This window comes from Phycodurus eques, chromosome 14 (assembly GCF_024500275.1).
Source record: "Phycodurus eques isolate BA_2022a chromosome 14, UOR_Pequ_1.1, whole genome shotgun sequence".
NCBI classification, from domain to species: Eukaryota; Metazoa; Chordata; class Actinopteri; order Syngnathiformes; family Syngnathidae; genus Phycodurus; species Phycodurus eques.
The window spans coordinates 9533300-9555605 of NC_084538.1; the positions used below are offsets into that span (position 1 = coordinate 9533300).

General features: G+C 39.7%; 2 protein-coding genes across 5 annotated transcripts in view; both read right to left on the reverse strand.

The window, feature by feature from the left end:
* Positions 1-384: 384 nt before the first annotated feature.
* Positions 385-11377, reverse strand: pomt2 (protein-O-mannosyltransferase 2). Its single transcript, XM_061696184.1, has 21 exons — positions 10720-11377; positions 10252-10336; positions 10055-10159; positions 8268-8376; positions 8081-8189; positions 6993-7152; positions 6784-6890; positions 6622-6704; positions 6342-6451; positions 4826-4889; positions 4693-4753; positions 4527-4605; positions 3641-3792; positions 3483-3574; positions 3316-3392; positions 3162-3233; positions 3031-3090; positions 2840-2945; positions 1824-1964; positions 1634-1745; positions 385-891 (listed from the first exon to the last, which is right to left on the reverse strand). Exons 1-21 carry the CDS (start codon positions 11001-11003, stop codon positions 786-788), a joined length of 2274 nt encoding a protein of 757 aa, XP_061552168.1. The 5' UTR covers positions 11004-11377; the 3' UTR covers positions 385-785.
* Positions 11378-12508: 1131 nt separating this feature from the next.
* The window catches only part of LOC133413238 (latent-transforming growth factor beta-binding protein 1-like), a 115793-nt gene continuing 105995 nt past the window's right edge, over positions 12509-22306 (reverse strand). For all 4 annotated transcript variants that reach the window (XM_061697343.1, XM_061697342.1, XM_061697341.1 and 1 more), the window contains exons 37-41: positions 21463-21603; positions 20226-20399; positions 18452-18730; positions 17037-17186; positions 12509-15535 (exon numbers count right to left, since the gene is read on the reverse strand). In XM_061697343.1, coding sequence (XP_061553327.1) covers positions 15369-15535; positions 17037-17186; positions 18452-18730; positions 20226-20399; positions 21463-21603 — 911 coding nt within the window. In that variant the 3' untranslated portion in view covers positions 12509-15368. The remainder of the gene's footprint in view (positions 15536-17036; positions 17187-18451; positions 18731-20225; positions 20400-21462; positions 21604-22306) is intronic.

Sequence of the window (22306 nt, forward strand, 5' to 3'; positions counted from 1 at the left end):
GATAAAGTAAAGAGTAGAAAGTACAATCCGTGTTCAAATGTACAGAAACCTGGAAAAAAAATCTACTTAATTACATACAGTAAGAAACTATTGTACCTCTTTAATTCCCATCACAGACTGTATGTTTAAATGTCACTAATGTTAAAAATAATCAAAACAAAATACAAAACAACAAAATATGATTGATTGCGCAAAAGGTAAAGTGCTTTGTACTCTAAAATGTTCATAAGCGTAAATGTGAGTGTGAATGGTTGTCTATCTCTAGGTTCCCTGAGATTGGCTTGCGACCAGCCCAAGGTGCACCCCGGCTCTTGCTCAAAGCCAGCTGGAATAAGCTCTAGCTCAGTCGTGACACTAATGAAAAAAGTACTAGAAAACACAGGCTAAGAGAATATAATAGTTTATTAACATGGATTGCAATATATGCATAAAAAGCATAATAAAGCTATTTCACTAAAAATTCAGATCAAAATAAGAAAAACAAATGGTCTCTGACCCACTACCAAAGAAATTCACTTATTTTTAGTATTTGAGGCACTTACAATTATTCCTACAAAAATCTAGTATCATTGTCAGGTTGGTGCTACTTATATCTACAACCAAGTCTCAAATCCTCCATCTTAAAAAAAGTAAACGCAAACTCACCCTGACAGGGTACAGTCACATGACAAAACATTTGAAGTACAGTAACACTGTCGGACTGTGAAATAAATGACCACTTCAAGTCCCTTATGCTCAAAACAGTTAGTTTTTATAACTTTAGTGTCATCTCTACTGAAAACTTGCTAGAACTCCCACGACTCCATCCACTTCAGTCCGGCCATTGAGCTGCCCGGCTCGTGTGCCAGCGGCCCCCTCATGCCATAAGTGAGCGGGTGGAACAGGTAGAAACTGGCAAAAACACAGACTGGCTGTCATTCACTCAGGATACATGAAAAATATTTAAACATATTCATGTTATAAAGCAGGGGTGGGGAAAAATATGGACAGCGGACCACATCCGGCCAGCACCGTTCTTTAATCAGTACCTTTAATCCTCTAATATTTGTTGCATTAATTTAGCATTTTTTCCTCAAAACTGGTTAATTGAAATACCTTTTTTTTTTTTTTATTCATTTATCTCAAATAATTAGTGGAATAAGAACAAATTATACATTTAACAATGTTTAATTTATTTTAAATTCATTGTAATTCAATAATAAATAATACAAATAAAATGACAATTACTGAATTTTACATATTTTATATTTTAAATATATTATACATGTATTTATTCATTTTATTAACTTTTTATTCATTCATCATATAGCAATAAAAACAACAATAATAGTCAGAATAATTGTTGGGTTTTTCATGCACTGTAAATAAGAAATAATAACATAATTTTAAACAGGTGCATTTAAAGTTTTAAAAATAATTTCATGAAATAATTGGGAAATTAATTCTAAAAAACAATTATAAACAAAACAAAATGAGAATGAAATATTTTATTATTAGAATAAATTATTTTTTATTTCATTTTAACTTCCATTTTTTTAATTTAGCTTTTCTATGAATGACCTCATCAATCCGTCCATTTTAAAACTGAAATGTTGTCACAAAAACAGTAACGCGAAACTATATATGGTCTCACCTGTAAAGAACAATTACCAGAAGTAAGATCTTCCCGACTCTCTGTAGCCAGTTGCAATACGGTGGATGGAGCAGAAGGTCGGCCATGTTCAACAAGAAATCCAATGTAATTCCTGTGATAAGCAAACATTGCTGCATGTTTGTATCCTCTCTAGCACAGCAAGTGGGCAAACTGGAACGGGACGTGCTACCTGTCAGCATGCTGCTAAAGAGCATTGCAGGGAAGTAGTGATGGTAGTAGAGGACCCGGCCCATAGTGTAGAAAGGTACGTAGTGCAGTAGCCAGCCAAGGAAAAGGAGGCCTCCTCCCCTCATGAGCACAAAACAATGATCTGAAAGCCAGAAAATGGGTATTTTTGTTTAGCGTCAATATTGGCACAGAACTGAAGTTTAGCAGGATGTCTGTCACTCAAGGTAGAATCAAAATTTAAGAGGGCAGGTATATCATAATGTACAGCCTATCTCAATAAATTTGAATGCTTCTTTTATTTCCGAAGTTCAATTCAAAAAGTGAAAATTGTATATTATATGGATTCACAAAGGAAAATATTTAATGGTTATGGCATTGATAGTCACGGTTTTAGTAGGAATGGACATCTGAACACAAATGGTGGAGCAACACATTTAGACAGACAATACTCGAAGAAAAATTACTAATGTATGATATATATTCAGTATGGATGCAGAGGGGTGAAACACTATCTTGTCACAGCTAAATGGTAGTTGAGCCATACTCGTCATTGGCTCAGCAATATGAGGGGTGGGATGAGGGTTGGATCACTTGCTGCGCAAACAAATTGCTTTCAGCAAGACAAGAAAAATGGTTTATAAAGTATGCCATAATTCCTGATCGTTGGGAGTATTTTGATGAAAGCATGTCACAGACATGTTATTGAGATACCCGATAACTGTTTTACGTCTCTGTTGAAGCACAACAACTGTAATGAGTTGAAATTGCATCACCAACACTAGGTTATTTTATTGCACAACTCTTTGTGAAAATAATGAAATCAAGATGTTGGTCCATTAGAAAGACATCTTTATTCCAATCTGGATCGGATTGAGGAACTCTGAGCTACAATAATGTTGACCATAGGGCTGGGATTGTAACCATTCCATGACTAAAATTGGACTGGTATATTCCCAAGGTGTGTAAAACAAGTGTAGAAAAGCAGTTCCCTTGAGTACCACTTTGAGTCCATCCTACCTCTTCTCCTTTGGGCCACTGAGATGCCTCTTTGGAAGGCAACCGAAGCGACTGCCACCAGGATCAGATATAATCCCAAACTCGCCAGATTTAGCCACCAGACCACCTGAAATGATGTTTTATCACAAGCATAAGCACAAGATCAAGCATAACCTATAACGGATGAAATGATTCAAGCTTTGAGTACTTACAGGGTTGCCAAGCAAGTACACACGGTACTCTGTTTCATTCACTCCTGAAAATCTCAGTCCCTTCATGAGAGAAAAGTAATGATTACTTGAAATGTTTAGGCACGTTCACACTGAATGTCACCAAGGCTCACCTGGTAGTTGATGGGCCAGTGCCAGGGTTTGGAGTTCATCTCATTGTCTTTGGGCTTCAAACCGCTGTTACCCTAAGAAAAGAAGACAAAATCTTGTTACATTATGATTGCGGAGAACTACAGGGTCATTAACAACTTTCTTTTTTTAACCTACTCTTATCATCACAATGTGAGACTCCATTAGGATCTCTAGAAAATGAGGCTTCAGCAATGACAGACTGATGTTGGGCACTGTGAAGAACACAAGATCAGCAGAAGAAGAAACAATGATAAAAGCTTGATTTGAAAAAGAGGGAGAAGAAATGGCAAAGTGCCTCCTACATTTGGCATTGACATGATCTTCAACGTTCCACTGAGAGCTGGAAGTCTCCTTCAAGTAAGGACTACAGGTGACCTCTACTTGTTCCCAGCCCCTGATCAAAAACATGCGGTCAGTTTTCCAAAGTGGAATTACTCAAAGTGGATGAGCTCATTCTTACCACTTGGGGAGGGTTTTCCCGGAGGAGAAAAGCACACAACCGATGGCTTTGTGTAGAAAGCGAACTTTGCTGCGTAGCACCTTCACTGGGTCACCTTTGCGCCCTCCGCACACCTCCACTCGCCAGAGGTCATTGCTGTCCCCGGTGTGATTCTAAGGACAGACAGCCGCATACTACAAGAGTTATTTTAGACACACAAGGATGGAACTGTTGTTGTGTGGCAGCTATGGTCGAGTGGCGGCCTCAATTCCACAAAACAGCATAGCATCAGAGACTTTAGCTCAGTCAGCGTCAAAAGGATTAACTCCACGAGTGTTGCTTGCTCTTTGCATGTGTATTTGTGTATTTTGGGATGCCACCACATAAGGGTACCAGTGATGGCAAAGAAGAAAGGTGAACCAGAAAAGGAAACTTGGGTCTGGATGCTCAGAAGAATATGAGCAATACACTTAGGCACCTTAAAGTTTGGACAATAAGCAGAGACTTCACTACTAGAAAAAAACTGCCAGTAATTGACACACCCTTGAAAAGGTTTATAAGGGCTTTATAGATGCCACACGATGGCAGCAGAGCACTACTTTTCCATTAGACAGTGCCTTGGCACCGTGTGGCATCTTTCGGTTATTCAGAAAGAGCACAAAAACAGTGAGGAGGCAAGTTTATCCAGCAAATAATGGAAAAAATATGTGAATAGTTGAATTTGCAAGTAGTGAATCACTAATAGGCGGGAAAACACAGTAATGTAGTTTGGAACAAATGAATTTAGTTCACATTATTTCCTATGGCAAAAATAGGTTTGAAATTAGAACAACTTGGAAGTCAATCTGCGTCACATAACGGATTTGAAGCTCTTTATGTGAACATCTGCGACACGTTGCCTACTCACAATGCCGTAACCCGTAACTTGGAAGTGCTTCCTGGTAAGTGGGGCCTCGTGTAGGTGACTGTGAAGGTTCCGAGTTGTTCTAACAGGAAACAGGGAAAGCAAACATAAATGTTATTTACTTGTTTGAAGCAATAGATTCAAAGCAATTTCGATTATATGCACTGACTCTTTATGCTCCAATCTGATGATGTCACCATGGCGAACCAGATCAGGGGTCTCGGACTGAGCTAAAACACAACTGAAAATGTAATAAATGTTATGCTTGAACAATAAAGTTACAGATTGGATGGTCTCCTTACAGTTTGTCTCGTGTCTGTGAACAAACCACAAGTTGTTGTAGTCCTTGTGCAAGTAGGCTGTAACCTAGGGGGAAAAAAGGAGTATGTATAGAAACCCTATTAAATGTACTCTTTGTGTGTGAGTTCACAGTATCCGACAAAAGTGAGTACACTTCTTGCATTTCTGAAAACATGCAGTTTTGTTATTTTAAGCGGAGAGTAAATTTATACTGTAAAGAAGCTCAACACTGACTACTTTAAATTTTAGCAAAGTGTCTCTTCTTTAGTGTTGTTTCATGAAAAGATATAATGAAACAGTTTTTAAAAAATCGAACAAGCGGTTGGTCTGGAGGTCTAACGAATAAAGAATTTTTTTTGTAGTCGATTGTAAAATGATGAAAGTCTAGTCGAAATTGATTAATGTATGATGGCATGGATATTTTACCAGCACATTCCAGTGGTTCAACCTGTTTTGCACCACTGACCGGTTTCACGTAAAGATATCGTATTTAAAAAAAAAAAAAAAAAAAAAAAAAAAAAAAACAACTCAGCATTTTTCTGTGTTTACTTTTTCTATTTTACGCGTGCTTTCATTGTATTTGAGGATAGACTTGCATATTTTCGAAGTAACTGTGCTACCGGTCTCATTTTTTGGTAAAATATTTCCACACACTTGTAGCATAGTACAGCCGTAGGCTGTACTGCGACCACACAGTGTTGTAAAGTGACAAATGTTGAGACAAGTGTGACTTGACCAAGGTACACATTATCACACATTTGTTGCCCACATGTCAGTGGAAAATAACATTTTAGCATTGAAGCTGGAGCTTCACTTTGTGCAGTTCCACTCGTTCCTCGCCGCCAGTCCCATTATTGTGCTGGGATGAATATTCTAAGACTAGCAGCGATCGAAATAGTCGAAGCTAGTGAAGCTTACTGTTCTTCTTATCCACACCAAACTTATATGTATGTCCGTACGAAGACAGTGTTGCCTTGTTGGCTTGACATTTCACTGCCCAACAGTGTACTATAGACCAGCGACGGCAGCAGACGGTTGAGTTGAAGGTCCAGTAAAATGAGGTCATTCAAATTTCTCGAGCTTATCTACGTCACTAGCGAAGATCTCCACTTTCCCGTTCCACTCCCGAGCCAGCGCTGTCAACATAACAAACGCGTGTGCTCTCACAAGGGGGTCTTCTACACGGAGGCAACCAATCAGAGGAAAGGGGGCGGTCTTAGCCAAATATGGACACAGCGGACACAAAACTGGGTCAAACAGAAGTAGCTGTCAGAAGGGCCTTTTCTGGACACTTGTATGACAAAACCAAGGTGTTCTTTGAAATGAAATGGACACTTTTATACTAAGTCCATGTTAGAGAGTCACTCTAAATAGACATAATATGGGACCTTTAAACGCCGACGCAGGGCAGTAAAGTTAACTCGTCGACTAATAGGTTCTACGTCAAGTGTGCTCACTTTTGTGAGATACTGTATATCCTGCTTTATAATTGATGACAACATTTCCCTGTGCCCTGACCTGCTGCTGCTTTGCTCCAACTCCCTCTGGATACAAGTGCCAGTGAGAGTGCAAGTAGCCTCCAGCAATGCGAAGGTTTTTTAACGTAATGGTGGAGCCATACGCCAGGTCTACACAGGATAAACAACACGTTTCCTCACATGAACAAGGAATTATTACGTGACAAAAGTTTTAATAGAAACACATCTTTTTTTTTTTTTAATTTATAGATTATTTGATTTCAAGCAAACAGACCTGTCATCTCATGAAGATTTAACTATAAATGTTGCATCACACTTACACTCAGGCATTGATGCGTTGTGCAGGTTGTTCCCAATGAGACGAGACTGGAAGGCAGAACTGAAGAAACCATCTCCTGGTCCACTGATAATAAAGAGCGCAACGATGATAAATCAAATAATGTAATGCGTGACATCAAACTGTAGCCAACAATCACACTCACCTCTTGTTCAGCACCACAAAGTGGACAGCAAATATTGTAACATAGAGAAAGATGGGAAGCAGGATGAGCGCCACAACTCGAGCCAGGAGGTGCTTTGCAACATCCACCTAATGCCAGGAAATACATCATAGATACTGTACATATAATACAGTACATCACATTCTCCTCGACACTTCCATTACTTTCGTATACTGCATGCAGCTGTTTACCAGTGATAAGTCCAGATCTCCTAAAAGCCTCCAGAGATCTGAAACCGTGTTCAGTCCCACCAGCAGGATGACAAAAAGACCCACAAACTTCACACCCAGAGCTCCAGCAAGATTGACACCAGTTAGTACCATCCAAAACCACCAGGGAGCAGAAAAAGGCCTGGAAAACATTCAAGCCAACGTGATTGCGTGTTAATAAAGTGGACCAGTATGTACATTTCTTTTCATTGTTTTGACAGATATTGAGATGGAATATTAGGGCGACAATAATAAAACATATATATAATCTACGAGACTAAAATAATAAAACCCAGAGAACACAATTGTAATTAAAAGACAAAATATAACAAGATTAAATAAATAATTTTACTAAAATAAATACAGCTATTACAATTTTTTGGGGGGGCATATTACAAGAATAAAGCTGTAAAGTTGTTACAAGAAAAAAAAATTTTTTAGAATATATTCACATTACAAGAAAAATGTAAAAAAAAATTTTTTTAATTTTTAAAGAATAAATTCAGATTAAAAGGGGAACAAAAGTAGTAAATACAAGGATAATGTTGAAATATTACAAGACAAAAAACTACTATTAAGATTAATATAAGATTATGAGAATAAAGACTTGATACTAAAACAAAAAAGATGCAATATATAAGCAAAAAATGCATAATTTTATGAGAATAAATGCACAATATTAAAAGACATGAAAAGTCAAAATTTACTAGAATAATATAAGAAAAACAATGCAATTTACAAGAATGAAGTTGCAATATTACAAAGGGAAAAAAAAGTTTACAGGAATAAAGTAACAATATTCTGAACATGTTTAAACTGTGTTTAAGGGCAGATTGTTGAGGACCTTGCCAAATTATGCATACGATGAAATACTCAGTTATATTTTTTTCTGTTAAATGTAATGTTAATAATATATGCAACATAAAACAATGGAATAACTTACAGAAAAACATTTACTTTTGTCATAATTTTACTTTTTAGTGTGGCCTTTGTAATCCTTTGTAAACCTTTGTACTTGGATACATTTGTATTACATACTAAACCGTTTTGTTACTCAAAAGATTGCAAACCTGTCTTTTTGCTGGTTGAACTTGACCATGCTGAGCACTGCTGCCATGATGAAGAATAACAGTATGGGATCCAACAGGATGTACTGAGATATAGTGATGCACCCTGTGTCTGCCGGGAAGAAGTGGACAATAGGAATTGAATGATAATTTACACAGGAAATGGACTTGACTTTGAGTTGGGACCTACCAAATATGAGCAGCCAAGCAGCGATGAGAGCGGCTGTGTGAGAATGCGACAGCTCCAGTACCATGAGGTAAGCAAAGACAGGGAGGAAGGAGCCCAAGCCGGCACATAACTGGAGGAAAACAATAGGCATTATGTTTGGAAATTTATTTTGTTGTTTTTGTTTATTGCCACTCCTAGTTGAAGTTTACTGTCAAAGTAAAAATAAACAGAGAAATGTACCTTGTGGATTTAAAACAACAGCCTTTCAGTGTGCCATCTTAATGCTAAGGCTAATTAGGATCTATGTTGCAGTGCTAAAACCCTTTAAGCAACGGATTGAATGCAAATGGGTCAGCAGCACATGTGAAAAGACAAAATAACAGTATTCTCAGTCATATATACTGTACCCTCTGCTTAGAACAACTAATAATAGTGCCTCACTGATGAGCTAAGAGTTGAGACATCTCAATGAACAGTTTATCCGTCTGTTTGTCTTCAACCGGGCGGCACGGTGGACGACTGGTTAGAGCGTCAGCCTCACAGTTCTGAGGACCCGGGTTCAATCCCCGGTCCCGCCTGTGTGGAGTTTGCATGTTCTCCCCGTGCCTGCGTGGGTTTTCTCCGGGCACTCCGGTTTCCTCCCACATCCCAAAAACACGCATTAATTGGAGACTCTAAATTGGCCGTAGGTGTGAATGTAAGTGCGAATGGTTATTTGTTTGTATGTGCCCTGCGATTGGCTGGCAACCAGTTCAGGGTGTACCCCCAGGTGGCCAAGGCGGGCACACCAGAAAGAGCAGCACAACGGCCATTCAATAGGTGCATCGTCACAAAAACAGTTCCATTCTTTTTAATTCTATTTAATTATGTTACTACTGCAAAGTTATTTTTACACATTGAAATACAAATTACAACAATTTTTTTTATTGTTTTTATGGGGACTGCTGGAACGGATTAATGGCATTTACATTCATTTCATAGGGAAAAGATGATTTGTGATAGTTGTTTCGTGAAGTGTTTTGAGGTATGCATGAATTAAACGTGTACTGTCAAGGCACCATTGTATATTAAGTGAAGTATATCCACACTACCAATTTAAAGGAGACATACCATGCTTTGTTTGTCTTGCTGAAATTAGCGCTTTTGAGAGGAGAGGATTTAACACACCACCCCGTATATACTGCTGGACCAATGGTGAATATGGATTTGGTTACCATGACGACCATGGGAGAAGCCTGAGCTTTGGACTAGAGTGGCTTCTACGTGTAGAAACAGAGTGAAGAGTGCTGTGTGGGGGAAAAATGTGAGCGAGTGACCACAAAGGCAAAAAAAATAATTTTTGCACTCATGGAAGCAGCAGTTCATACACTCAACTGTGTGTATGTGGCGCATGGACAAGTCACCAAACACAAATACCCCCCACTATTGTGTTCACAACTTCACCAAGCAATAAAATAAAAATCGTTTAGCACAAGCTAATGCTAATTTTTGCATTCAACAAAACTTGATGCAGCTCTGCTTACCTTTAAGCTTTGACATGATAACAAGGGTGTCACACCTGTAGGGGATGTGGGTGTTTCTGCATGAAAGAGTCGCTGCGTGATCGTGTTTCAGATCTACACCCAGCCTAGCTAATCATGTCAGTGTGGGGTGGTTGTTATGTAAATTAGCCCCACTGTTACAGATGTATGAAAGTGCAGGATGTCTCGCTCACAGACACATTTTCAGAAATTGGAAAAAAAACAAAACACTGATTTACTTGGTTGTTCAATTTCTCACTGGATGGGTGGGAAAATGATGTCACATACCCCTCTCATCCCCCAGTAGTTGTGGTGCTCATATTTATCTCCTGGCTTTGAGAATGGAAAACTGCCGTCATAACCACTCATGTATCCGGCTAGTCCGATCAGCATCTGGAAAACAGCACAAAAAGCAAACAACAACAAAAACAATTTATGTATTTATTTCTCTGGAGTGAAATTAAGACAGTAACATGATATCTAACCTTTCCCAGAGGAGGGTGGACGTCAAAAAAGAAGGTCCTGTTGATGTAGTAGCTTCCCATCTTCCCAAAGTGTGTCTCATCCCAGCTTAAAGACAACAGAAGTGAGCCACAATAAGTACCTGAAACAATGATGAGACGTTTTCATGGAAGGCAGCATGGTGAGTCTAGTGGTTGGCACATCTGCCTCCCAGTTTTGAGGCTCCAGCTTCTCTGTGTGGAGTTTTATCACACTCCAAAAACATGCATGGTAGGGTTATCGAAGACTCTAAATTATCTAAAGGTGTGAATGTGAGCGTGAATGGTTGTTTGTCTGGATGTGCCTCGCGATTGACTGGCAACAAGTCCAGGGTGTACCGCGCCTCTCGCCCAAATTCAACTGGAAAGGGCTCCAGCTCACCCACGACCCTAATGCGGACAATCAGCATTAAATAAAAAAAAAACTGACAAATGGATGTTTTGCACACTCACCACACATGAGCAGGCTCTTTAATTTTATAGAGGCGTGTGGCGAAGGACAGTCCAGCCACCAGGAGAAGTAATCCTCTCCTGGTGAACTCATCACTGGTGGATCTTCTTCTTTTACTTCTGTAGAAACTCCCATTGGTCTGCTGACTGTCCTCCTCTGTCAAGTGTCCATCCTTGTTGTTTTTTTTGTCATTAGACTGAGTAGTGGATGACTGGAAGGTCTTTCTGTTTCGTATTGATGTGTCCCCTGCTATGTGGTACTGTGTGGAGCACTGTTCCTTTTCCATTAGAACGCTAGAAGCGAGAAGAAAACGTCCATTCCAATTGACGAGCTAGCAAGGTGAAAGCTAATTTTTAAAACATAATTTAATTATATAGCTTCCACGGATATTGGAAAATAAACATCATAAGACTTCTCTGTTGACTGTCACGTGTGTCAGTACTGTCCATGAAGACGTCACACGGTTACTGAAACTCATACTTATCGCATACTTATCCTAGCTTGCTAGTGTTTAAATCCAGTCGTTCAACAAAAGTGGTCTTTCCAGACAATTACAAAAACGTTATCGCTTAATATGATTTCTTGTTATCGTTCTTACGGCCTTATTAAATACAATTATTGACAACAATCAATTTACAGTTCGGTCACGTTTGCGCGAGCCGACAGGAAAGGTGACGACATGTTAGAGATGTTTTGTGGGAGTTGTAGTCCGTTATTCTATTCGTCCCGTTATCAGAACGCCCAAAGAAATACATATCCCATGAGTCTCTACATTCGGCAACTCGCTCCCTGGTAACCAATCAGAAGACGGCAAAGACAATGCTGTGGACCTGCATTTTGACCACAAGATGGCCGTACAACATAGTCAATGTGAGCCACGTTAATTTCCCCCTCACCCTCTCTCTGTTCGATCACGATATCGACGAATGGGGAATTCCTTTTAGGATTACAATGTTTTTGTCACGGCTATTTGCAAATCTGTCGGTGTTCTACCGTGTTATTCAGCATTATTGACTAAATAAAAATAAAGTACAAAAAAAGACTAGTATATCTGACTAAATAAATGATAGATGCATACATTTAAATAACAAAAAAGTCCAAAAATTACGAAAAAAATCGACTAAATAAATAAATGCAACTTAAATACCCAAATCCGTCAAAACATGCCTGGTATAATTTAAAAAGTAAATAAGTCATGACTAGGGCAAACCATCAAATAAATGCATAAATAGATACTTAAATAATATGTCAAAAGACGACTCTTCTAATCAACTCAATAAAATAAATAACATTTTAATAATTCAATATGTCAAAAGAATGACTAGTATAAGCAACTAAATAATGAACTAAGTAAGTCAAAAAAAATCGACTAATACCTTTAAATAACTAAATGAGTCAAAAAATGACTCTTATAGTGTAGTGACTAGGATATGAGGTAAGGTACAATAATGTAATATGATCCAAGTTAGAAAATACCTAACAGATGTGTATCTTTTATTTGGACCAAATAATTAAATAAGTCAAAACAAGTAAAGACTAGTATTATTATCCAAATAAATGAATACATGTAAATAACTAAGTAAGTCAAATGGTGTACAGTATAATCGACTAAATAAATAAATTACTAAATATATGACTAATATACAGTATTTGGACTAAAAAAATAAATGTAAATAACTGAATAAGTACACACAAAAAAAGACAAGGTACAGTATTGCAATGCATGCCATGTAAGAAAACACCAATCAGATGTTAATTTTTTTACATTTTTATTTAGATGACTGACAGTGATTACAGTCAAGCGGTAAACAAAATGGATGAGCGTGATATTTCCGATGACCACCAGCATTACAACGAGACATTATCATTAGGTTATTTGGGAGGTTTACAGGGGCATCGACTCTTCCAACTTTGACTCAAACGTTAGACTTCCTGTCTGGTTCAGGTGATAATTAGAGCAGCACAGTAAAAGTACAGTGCACATCGCATGGGAACATTTGTGCAGTTGCTACTTTTATAGTTCATTAATGCAGGTTAAGGGGATATTGGAATTATTTATGTGCTGCCGTGATTGTGTTTTGCCAGGTGCCTGTTAAACAAATGGTTTAATTCAACCTGAACAATAATAATACAACAAATTCAAATAAGGAAAAGCAAGTCGGCCAAGGCTGTCTATGATACATTCATGACTCAGAAAAAACAAAAAACCGTAAGAAGTAATGATCACAATTAATAATATGTAACCATAGAGACATACAGAAGTCGGTGCTTACAATTCAAAAGCATTGTCTTCGTAATGAAATGGAAAATGTCTGCCATTGGATTAATAACAGTGCTGCCACTTCCCCCAAAAATATATAAAGTTCATATTCTGCTCCACAGGGCAGGTTATACACACAGTTCCTCTGGTACAGTGTCAGCCGGTCCCCTCACACATAAAAAGATTTGCTTTTAAAAAATAGGTGTTTTTTTTTTTTTTTTACATGTATAAATCTACAAAGATATAGTATCAGGTTTTTTTCCCCCACAGATTTTGTGTTTTATGTCAAACAAACATATTGCTATGTTGGAAGCATTAAAAGGATATTTAACAAAAAAAAAATACATAGTACTAGAGCTGTACAAAATAACCAAACCTCTCCAGCGGAGCCTTTGTCTTAGTGGGAATGAATCATTTGATTGAATTGTGTCTATGAAAGCAACTTTTTAATTACATAACAGTGATATTTGTTCAATCGGGTGTTATTTTAGACACAAGACTCAAATGTAGCATGACGCTTCGATAAGCCTTGCTACTTTGTCAACATAATAAAATAAGTTAATACTGTTAGTTTGATTTTCTTTTAGGAAATTGTAAAAAAAGAAAAAAAAAGTGGTCAAACAAATGAAGGCAAGTATTATTGCACCTTTACAAAACATCATATAATCAGATCCTCATATACATTTCGAGTCATTAAATTTGGCGGCTGAAGCCTTTATTTTTCAACTGTTTGGTTGTATTGTCTTCCCAGCTCTTGGTCCGCACATTTGACACGTTGCTGTTCAGCTCCATTTTAATGTGAAGAAAAGAAGTGTAATGATGAATAAGAAAATCAGTTGGCTGTTTATTAACACTGCCATCTGTTAAGAGCCATCCATCCATTTCCGATAGCGCTTGTCCTCATTATGTGGCAGGTGAGCTGGAGACTATCCCAGCTGAGTTTGAGCGACAGGCGGGGTACGCCCTGGACTGGTCGCCTGTGTATTGTAAGACACACAGAGACAAGTGACCATTCACACTCACATTCACACCTATGGACAATTTAGAGCAGTGATTCCCAACCACTATAACCGTAGGAAATGATCCAATTTCACTGAGTTGGTCCAAACATTTAGTACAAATAATGTATCTTTGTTCATCTATCCACTGTATGCCAGTGACGTATAGTAACAGGCAGAACAAGTAAATGCTCTTCCATTAAATGGCAGAAGGAACAATTAACGTTTGTGTCCACCTGTTTCCATTCATTCCTAATACAGTGGGAAAAAAAATCTGTGTGTAATTGATGCTCCCCCCTCCTCAAAAGAGGTTTATTGACACAGTTCCTTGGTACCAAGGTGCCACAAGATGGCGCTGAAGCAATACTTTTATATTAGACATGGCTTTGGCCTGCGCACAAAAACAGTGAATTGGTGGGTTTTTCAGCGAATAACAGAGGACAGGTGATTCTGCGAGTAGCAAATCACGAATTTGCCGGGGAACACTGTGATAGTTTTGTGTTCAACTTAACAGCACTAAGTAGATTTGTGAATAAATTGAGACCAGATTGTCATTATTTCAGTAAAGATACAGTGGCCATAAAAAGTCTACACACCCCCATTTAAATGTTAGGTTTTTGTGATATACTAAGACCAAGACCTTCCAAACTTTTTTTCACCATTAGTGTGACCTATTAGCTTTACAACTCAATTGAAAACAACTCTTTTCAGAGGGGAATTAAAAATAAGTGAGATAATGTAGTTTCATGAGTGTGCACACCCTCTTATTATAACTGGGAACGTGGCTGTGTTCAGCATTAACCAATCACATTCGAACTCCTGTCAGCTGTTTTTGTGTAGACTTTTTATATCCGTGGTACTTTTTGTGATATTTTTTGTTTGGTGTCGTGTGCTGTAAGATTTTTCGATTCGAAAATATGTGCCTTGGCTCAGTAATGGTTGGAAAACAGAAATTTAGTCTTCAATGAACCTAACATGCAAGCTGGAGTACCCAGAGAGCACATAAGCATGGGGAGCATGCAAAATGACAATATCGCTCTTTTTCTGAGCCCTCTGAGGTCAATTGCTTGCTAGTTAGCAGTGGCCTGAAATAAATAATAACATTAAAAAAAAGCGTTAAAGAGAAAACAGAGTATGTCAAATACATAAAATAATTGTTGGTGGGGGGGGGGTTACTGAATGAAAAAGCTCAGTATCCCTTGTCGTGTCTTCACTCCTGTTATTCGCCTAAGGTTCAACGAGTAGTGTGTTGTGAGCCGAACCCAAGTGTGTCTGCTGTGAGGAGTTGGAGTCTGGACGTTTCAGCGTTACTGTGCCAGGCACTGAGGAGGAGAAGCCCAGTGGAGGGGTGAAAGTTCAACCTTAAAGGAAGCAGGAGAAATCACCGCTCGTCTCAGTTCCCCGTTTCTGCCTTTGGGATGGCCGGGATGCATTTGTGTGGCTTGGCGGAGGCCACGAAGCCGGGCAAACAGGTGCACTTGTAGGACCCTTCTGTGTTGCTGCAGTGGCCGTTCTGGCACAACGGCACCTTGTCGCTGATGTCCTCACACTCGTTTATGTCTGCGGGCAAAGAGCACATAACGTGTGAGTCAGAGGTAGGATAGGAGCATTTGCATTCTTGTAAACAACAACACTTAACACATTTTCTTCATCTATATGAAGAGTTTTAAGTGTATCCCAATTGGATACAGTGCCTGCAAAAATGACAGAAAACATTGTACAGTTACTAAACACTCACCAACCCGCAAATGTTTCCATAGAACATACCTAAAACTATTCAAGGAAAAACTTATTTATATATTTTTTCTCTTCCTGTAATGCCGAATGTCACACACTCACACTTTAGCATTCGGGCCTTGATAAGGGCGTGGCCTAGTGAGTCACGTCAGGAGTTGTGACTCAAGCACCACTCGGTCATTTCCCAAGTGGTTAGTTCTGTGTGTCTACTCCATGCTCCTTGCGACTGTTTTCATTTTGTAATTGTGTTTGAGACAAAAGTTTCTTTATGACAAACGACTGAAAGTGCATCAGTGAGTGTCGCTCTCCTTTTTTTTCACTTGACTTGAGCGGCGGCGTATCACTTGTAAATTGGTGCAATCGTAAGTCATGGTACCACTTAAGGCCGGAGCTGATATTCGATCCCGGAACTTCAGAACTGTCAGGCGACATTCTCCCCACTAGTTCACCGTGTTTTGCCTGCACGCGATGGCCATGAAATTCAAAATGATGTTATTCTGGGTTACTTTCAAGCGAAGTTGAATATCTAATCCTTGTAGCCCTACTTGAATTTGTAATGTTTAGATTTGGTCAGTGTTAAACTTATAATGTGGAGCTTCGTAAGCATGTGTTCTCATTTATTCCATGTCCATCCTGAATCACGTCGGAACCTCTCGGCCACATTTGAGCACTAAATGTCAGGCAAAGTTAACTTTTCATTTTCTTTTAGCCTTCATGCTCATGATGTTGGATGAGCCTCATGTTCTGATATTGGTATTGATATTTAGATAAAATGAGGAATAGCAAGTGTTGCACCACGTTTCCACTGGCTCTGTATCAACCTTGAAGCTCCTAAGCCCATATGCAGACAGAATATTGTAATCATCACATTTCATAACAACACAGTCTCACTTTTTCACAAAACAAAGCACAAACTAAAAACTATAAAAACCTGATGTAATAGAGTGAGCGGACGGAGATTCAAGGCCTTACTCTTGGCAGCGAGCAGCCAGGCCAAGGGCTAACAGACAATGCTTGAGGGGAGTAGACCACTTTCATTAAATTGCCATAAAACACAAGCTAATGCAAGGTTGTTAAATGCAAAGCTTCTCCTTGAGCCGCATGAAGAATTGCCTCATTGCAATAAATCTCAGAGTGGCTCCACAAGGTTTAAACATGAAGGGAGAGATCACTAATGTCTGATTTTAACATTTGGAGAGACGAATAAACAGACTGATGCATTGCATGCTGAAACGGACAATGCCCCCCCCCCCCCGCCACCTCTGAGCGGTTTTACACGGACAAAAATCTGTGAGATATCCGAGATGTTAAAGTGAGAGCGCACCTATGCAGGCCATCTTGTTTAGGTCCAGCTCGTAACCGTCAAAGCAGTCGCAGGTGTAGCCTTCCCTCACGCGAACGCAGCGTCCGTTTTCACAGCCATTCAGGATGCCGCATTCTTCTGCTTGGAGACCTTCAAATCCATCGTAGCGCTCTGAAAATACAACAAGGAGATGTCAATGAATGATTTCTCCAAAGAAAGTTTGCCTATTTCTATCTTATATGCTTGGATGAGACTGGTGTACAAGAACTTGCCATTAGCCATATCAAACACCATTTTGGGATGATGAGACACTCCCCCAACTCATGTCTTCCCAGAAGAGTGGAAACTTAGAGTATAACTGCTCATTTTCTTCAATGGTCCCATATGTCCCAATATTTTTTTTTAGCATAATATGTTAAAATAAGGCGGCACGGTGGCCGACTGATTAGAGCGTCAGCCTCACAGTTCTGAGGACCCGGGTTCAATCCCCGGCCTCGACCGTGTGGAGTTTGCATGTTCTCCCCGTGCCTGCGTGGGTTTTCTCCGGGCACTCCGGTTTCCTCCCACATCCCAAAAACACGCATAAATTGGAGACTCTAAATTGCCCGTAGGTGTGACTGTGAGTGCGAATGGTTGTCTGTTTGTATGTGCCCTGCGATTGGCTGGCAACCAGTTCGGGGTATACCCCGCCTCCTGCCCGATGACAGCTGGGATAGGCTCCAGCACGCCCGCGACCCTAGTGAGGAGAAGCGGCTCAGAAAATGAATGAATGAATGTTAAAATAATTTATCAGAGTAGAAACACTGACGGTCTACACCCAATGGGACACAACTGATAAAACATTTCTAACTTAAACTTGAATTGAAATTGGAGGCCACGTTCCTTACTATAAGGCAGTTGGCAGAAGCTACAACTGACTACAATGAAAGAATATTATATTATACTGGACTTCTTGTACTTTTATTTTATTTTATTTCTCTTTGTTTTAAATGTTTATAAGGTGTTTTTTTTCTTTGTTTTTAAATGATTTTAATCATGTAAAGCACATTGAGTTAGTTACCTTGTGTGTGAAATGCGCTATATAAATAAATTTGCGTTGCTTTGCCATATCATCATATTAAATATTAGGAGAATTACAAAAGTTTAAAAAAGACAAGTTTCTGAGGTTAAAATTTTGAAAAGTATTTCAATGTCTTTCCTATAAAGGATTATACCTCTGACGGATTCCTTTTCTAAACCTCTTGTCCTGAATTTCATTAGATTGTGCAGTGGTACCTTATAATTTAAACTTGTTAAGACAAGCAACACAATAAAAAAACACATTGCAAACGTGTTTGAACAAAAAATGGGGAACACCTTGCGCTCATGACACCTTACTCTCATGTACGACATCTGCTTTAATGACAGGTGTGTCAGTGGGACGCATTCCCACCCACCAGAGAAGGAATCCACCGGCCGAGGCTGGTGCTCATGGGGTCGATGGACAGGGACTCGCACAGACGGTTGTCGGATGCTGTAGTCGTTGTCGTTGAACAAAGGGACGCTCTCGGGAACGTCGTATGGTCCCGCTGGGCCGCCATAGTTGTCCCAGTACGGAGGAACAAAAGGCTCTATGGGATCCTCGGGCCCGTCGACGCCATACTCGTAGCCCGGCCGCTCTCGTAGGCTGTCTGAACCTCCTCTCAGAGGGAGGTTGCACATGACCGCGTAGTCCTCTGAAAGCAACAGAGCAGAGGATAGGAATGGAAACTGTGGGCCAATTTGGAATTTGGGAGGAAGCTGCAGTACCCTGAAAAAACTCCACAAAAGAAGGCCTGAGCCAAGATTCCGCACCCCGAACTTTCGATCTGTGAGGCAGACGTGCTAACCACTAGTCCGTCATATTCACTGAAATAATCAGAGGTGGGTAGAGTAGCCAAATATTGTACTCAAGTAAGAGTACTGACACTAAAGAATAATACAGTACGACTCACGTAAAAGTAAAAACTTGCCCTCCAAATATTTACTTGAGTAAGAGTAAGAAACTACTCAGTCAAAAAACTACTCAAGTAAAGAGTTACTCGTGAGTAACGTCTGATTTAAAAAAAAAAAAAGAGCATGAACGTCAAATAAAATTAAAAAAATAATAATATATGGGATAGGCTCCAGCACACCCGCGACCCTAGTGAGGAGAAGCGGCTCAGAAAATGGATGGATGGATAATATATGGGAATCCACACACACCTGCCACTATTTCAATTTTAAACTGCCCAAAAACCAACAACACATGCATTGGGCCCTACAGAAACATTATTTGCTTTACCCACTTAAATGACTTAATGAAGAAGCTGTTTGGTGACCAGACCTATTGATAGTGTTTGTGTGTCTGCAAGTGTATGTGTGTGCATGCATGTGTACGTGTGAGAGAGAGAGAAAGAGAGAGAGAGAGAGAGAGAGAGAGAGAGGAAGAGAGAGAGAGGGAGAGGAAGAGAGAGAGAAACATGTACAACTTACCGCAAAGTGTTTTCTCAAGTTAGAAGTGGGCTGAAATATCCATGTTTGGGCAGTCACAATTTAAGACTACGCCGCATGACAAAACTGTTTTTCAGAGTCTGTAAAGTAATAATTGTATGCGGTCATGTGACTGCCTTGTGCCATCTGATTGGTAAATTGGAGTTAAATGACACTCGTGAGCACGTCGGATTGGCGTAACGGCGCCCTATGCGGAAGTCGATGTAGTCTAAAACGCGGCTATAATGGCTAAATAAAAGTAACAAGCGGCATGTCGATGACTGTTACAAAGCAAAAGTATTGATTCTTCTTCACATAAATACTCAAGTAAAAGTAAAAAGTATGGTTCATTCAAACTACCCTCACAAGTACAATTTATCAAAAATGATACTTAAGTAAATGTAGTGCGTTACTACCCACCTCTGGAAATAATAGTATATCCATCCATCCACCCATCCATTTTCAACACCGCTTATCCTGGTTAGGGTCACGGGGTGCTGGAGCCTATCCCAGCTGACTTCGGGCGAAAGGCGGACTACACCCTGAACTGGTCGCCAGTCAGTCACAGGGCACATATAGACACGGACAACCATTCGCACTCACATTCACAGTCACTGAGTGGGGACTGAACCCACGTTGTCCGCACCAAAGTCAGGCGAGTGTACCACTACACCATCAGTGACCCGAATCAATAGTATAGATGATAATACTTTAGCTCACCTGAGTCTTTCCTGGGACAGAAGGCACACTGCCCACTCCAGGCAATTCCATAGAGGCAACAACACTCAGTGTAGGTGGTTCTGCGGCCCTGCAGTGGTTCGGAACACATGTTGTCTCCCTCCAGACGCTGCCAGCAGATGTCCATGTGCACATCGAGATTAGAATCCACAGTTTCTTTGAAAAAAAATTATAAGGATTAATTTTCCATCCATCCATTTTCAATACAGCATGTCTCTGTTAGGGTCAAGTAAACACATGCAAGTCTCATGTAATGGCTGGATCAGACTACAAGACAAATTTAGTCTTTTACCAAGCAGGCAACATACCGTAACGTTATGTTTCCAGCTATGTAATCGTAGTACTAACGTTTGCATGTAAACATGCCGGCATTCTGTTGTTTCATGCTCTAAAGCTTCTGTAAACATTGGTTTGTGTGCATGAATAAACGTTGACAATGTCATGCAAGTTTGTTGACAACGGTAAGCAAGGGAGGCAATGCGCCGGTCGCAAGACGCAATCCCATTGGTGGACGTCAATGTGTGTTGTCGGAGAGCTGCCGTTCATATGTCACACTACACACACTACTATCACACTACTAATATTTCCCCCAAAAAATCAAACATGCTAGACTTTTCATTGTGGCGTCTTAAGGCTATCGTACGGCCAAATTGTTGGTCTTGGATTATGTCACACAACATGGAAGTTTTTTTGTTCCCGCCAAAATATGTTAGGCTCGATCTGGGAAATAGGCCATGATAGCAAATCGGGCTAATAACGGAGCTAAAATCCTCTAATCTGATCTAGGCATACATTTTTAACCTTCAAGTCAAGTCTTTGACAAGTCAACTCACAGGTTATCTTAAATCAATTCCCAAGTCAGAGTCAATTGTTGCAGTCTTCATAGTCTTCGTAAAGAGAGACGATTAATAAGGTCAGATAATGATATTGTTCGCCAATTTATCTCATCTGTAGTTACAATATGTATAACACCTCATCATCATGTCTCCAGCCAAGTCCTGCGTCTTTAACTCCGAAGGCCAAGTAAATGCTAAAAAAGTCTTTTCGTTTTTGTCAAGTCAAGTCACAAGTCATGAAAGCATTGACTCGAGTTGATTCAAGTCCAAGTCTCTCTATTTCTGGTCGTGGGTCAACCAGAGCCTCACCCAATGGACTTTGGGCAAGAGTAAATCATTTTCATACAATCTCTCAGTATGTTTGTGGTTTTTGCATGTCATACCTTCTGTAGTGTTGATTCTTATGCAGCGCTGCTGCGTGCTGTCCAGCACTAATGGTGGACTGCAGAAACAGTTGAACGAGCCCGGCGTGTTGACACACGCTCCATCCATACAGGCGTTTCCGAATTCGCATTCATCATAATCTGGAAAAACACATTGGCACACTGTTATTGTGATACTGACAGAGAGGGAGAGTCCAGTTTGAAACGTTTTTATTTCCATGCATCCATCCATTTTCTATAGCACGTGTCTTCATTATGGTCGAGGGTTAGCTGGAGAATATCCTAGCTGACAATGGGCGAGAGACATTTGTACAACCTGAACTGTTCGCCAACCAATCACAGGGCACAGAAAAACAACCATTCACATCACATTCAATGAACCTAACACACATGTTTTGGAATGTGGGAGGAAACCAAGTACCCAGAGAAAACCCATGCAAGCTCAGAGAGAGTAAACGCCACAAAGGTTTGAACTCCGAACCTCAGAACTGTGCGGCAAACATTTTAAACACTAGACCACAGTGTCTGAGATTCCAAACCAGATATCCTGATTGCTAGACATACATGCTAACCACTAGTCCACTGGTTATTTACAGTATGTGTTTTTATTTTTATTAAAAAATGTTTGGTGTCTTTTTATTTGTATTTATTGTCATCATCTCAAATATTTTCTCATTCCATTACATAAAAAAAGCTGGTGGCTTTATTTACAGGCACAGAAGAATGCGGTACCAAAACAAAAAGTACAAAAACAAGCGCTTTGTGACTGAAAGCAATAAACCTAATGGGACATGTGGTGTCAATAAGAGGAGTCAGAACACTGGCACGGGACACACGGGATCTA

Coding starts and splice junctions, on each gene's coding strand:
- pomt2 (XM_061696184.1), bottom strand. CDS start 11,003: ATGGAAAAGGAACAGTGCTCCACACAGTACCACATAGCAGGGGACACA. Junction 3,091..3,161: donor ACTGGCCCATCAACTACCAG/GTGAGCCTTGGT, acceptor TCTCTCATGAAG/GGACTGAGATTTTCAGGAGT. Junction 892..1,633: donor CTGGTAATTGTTCTTTACAG/GTGAGACCATAT, acceptor TGTTTTTGCCAG/TTTCTACCTGTTCCACCCGC.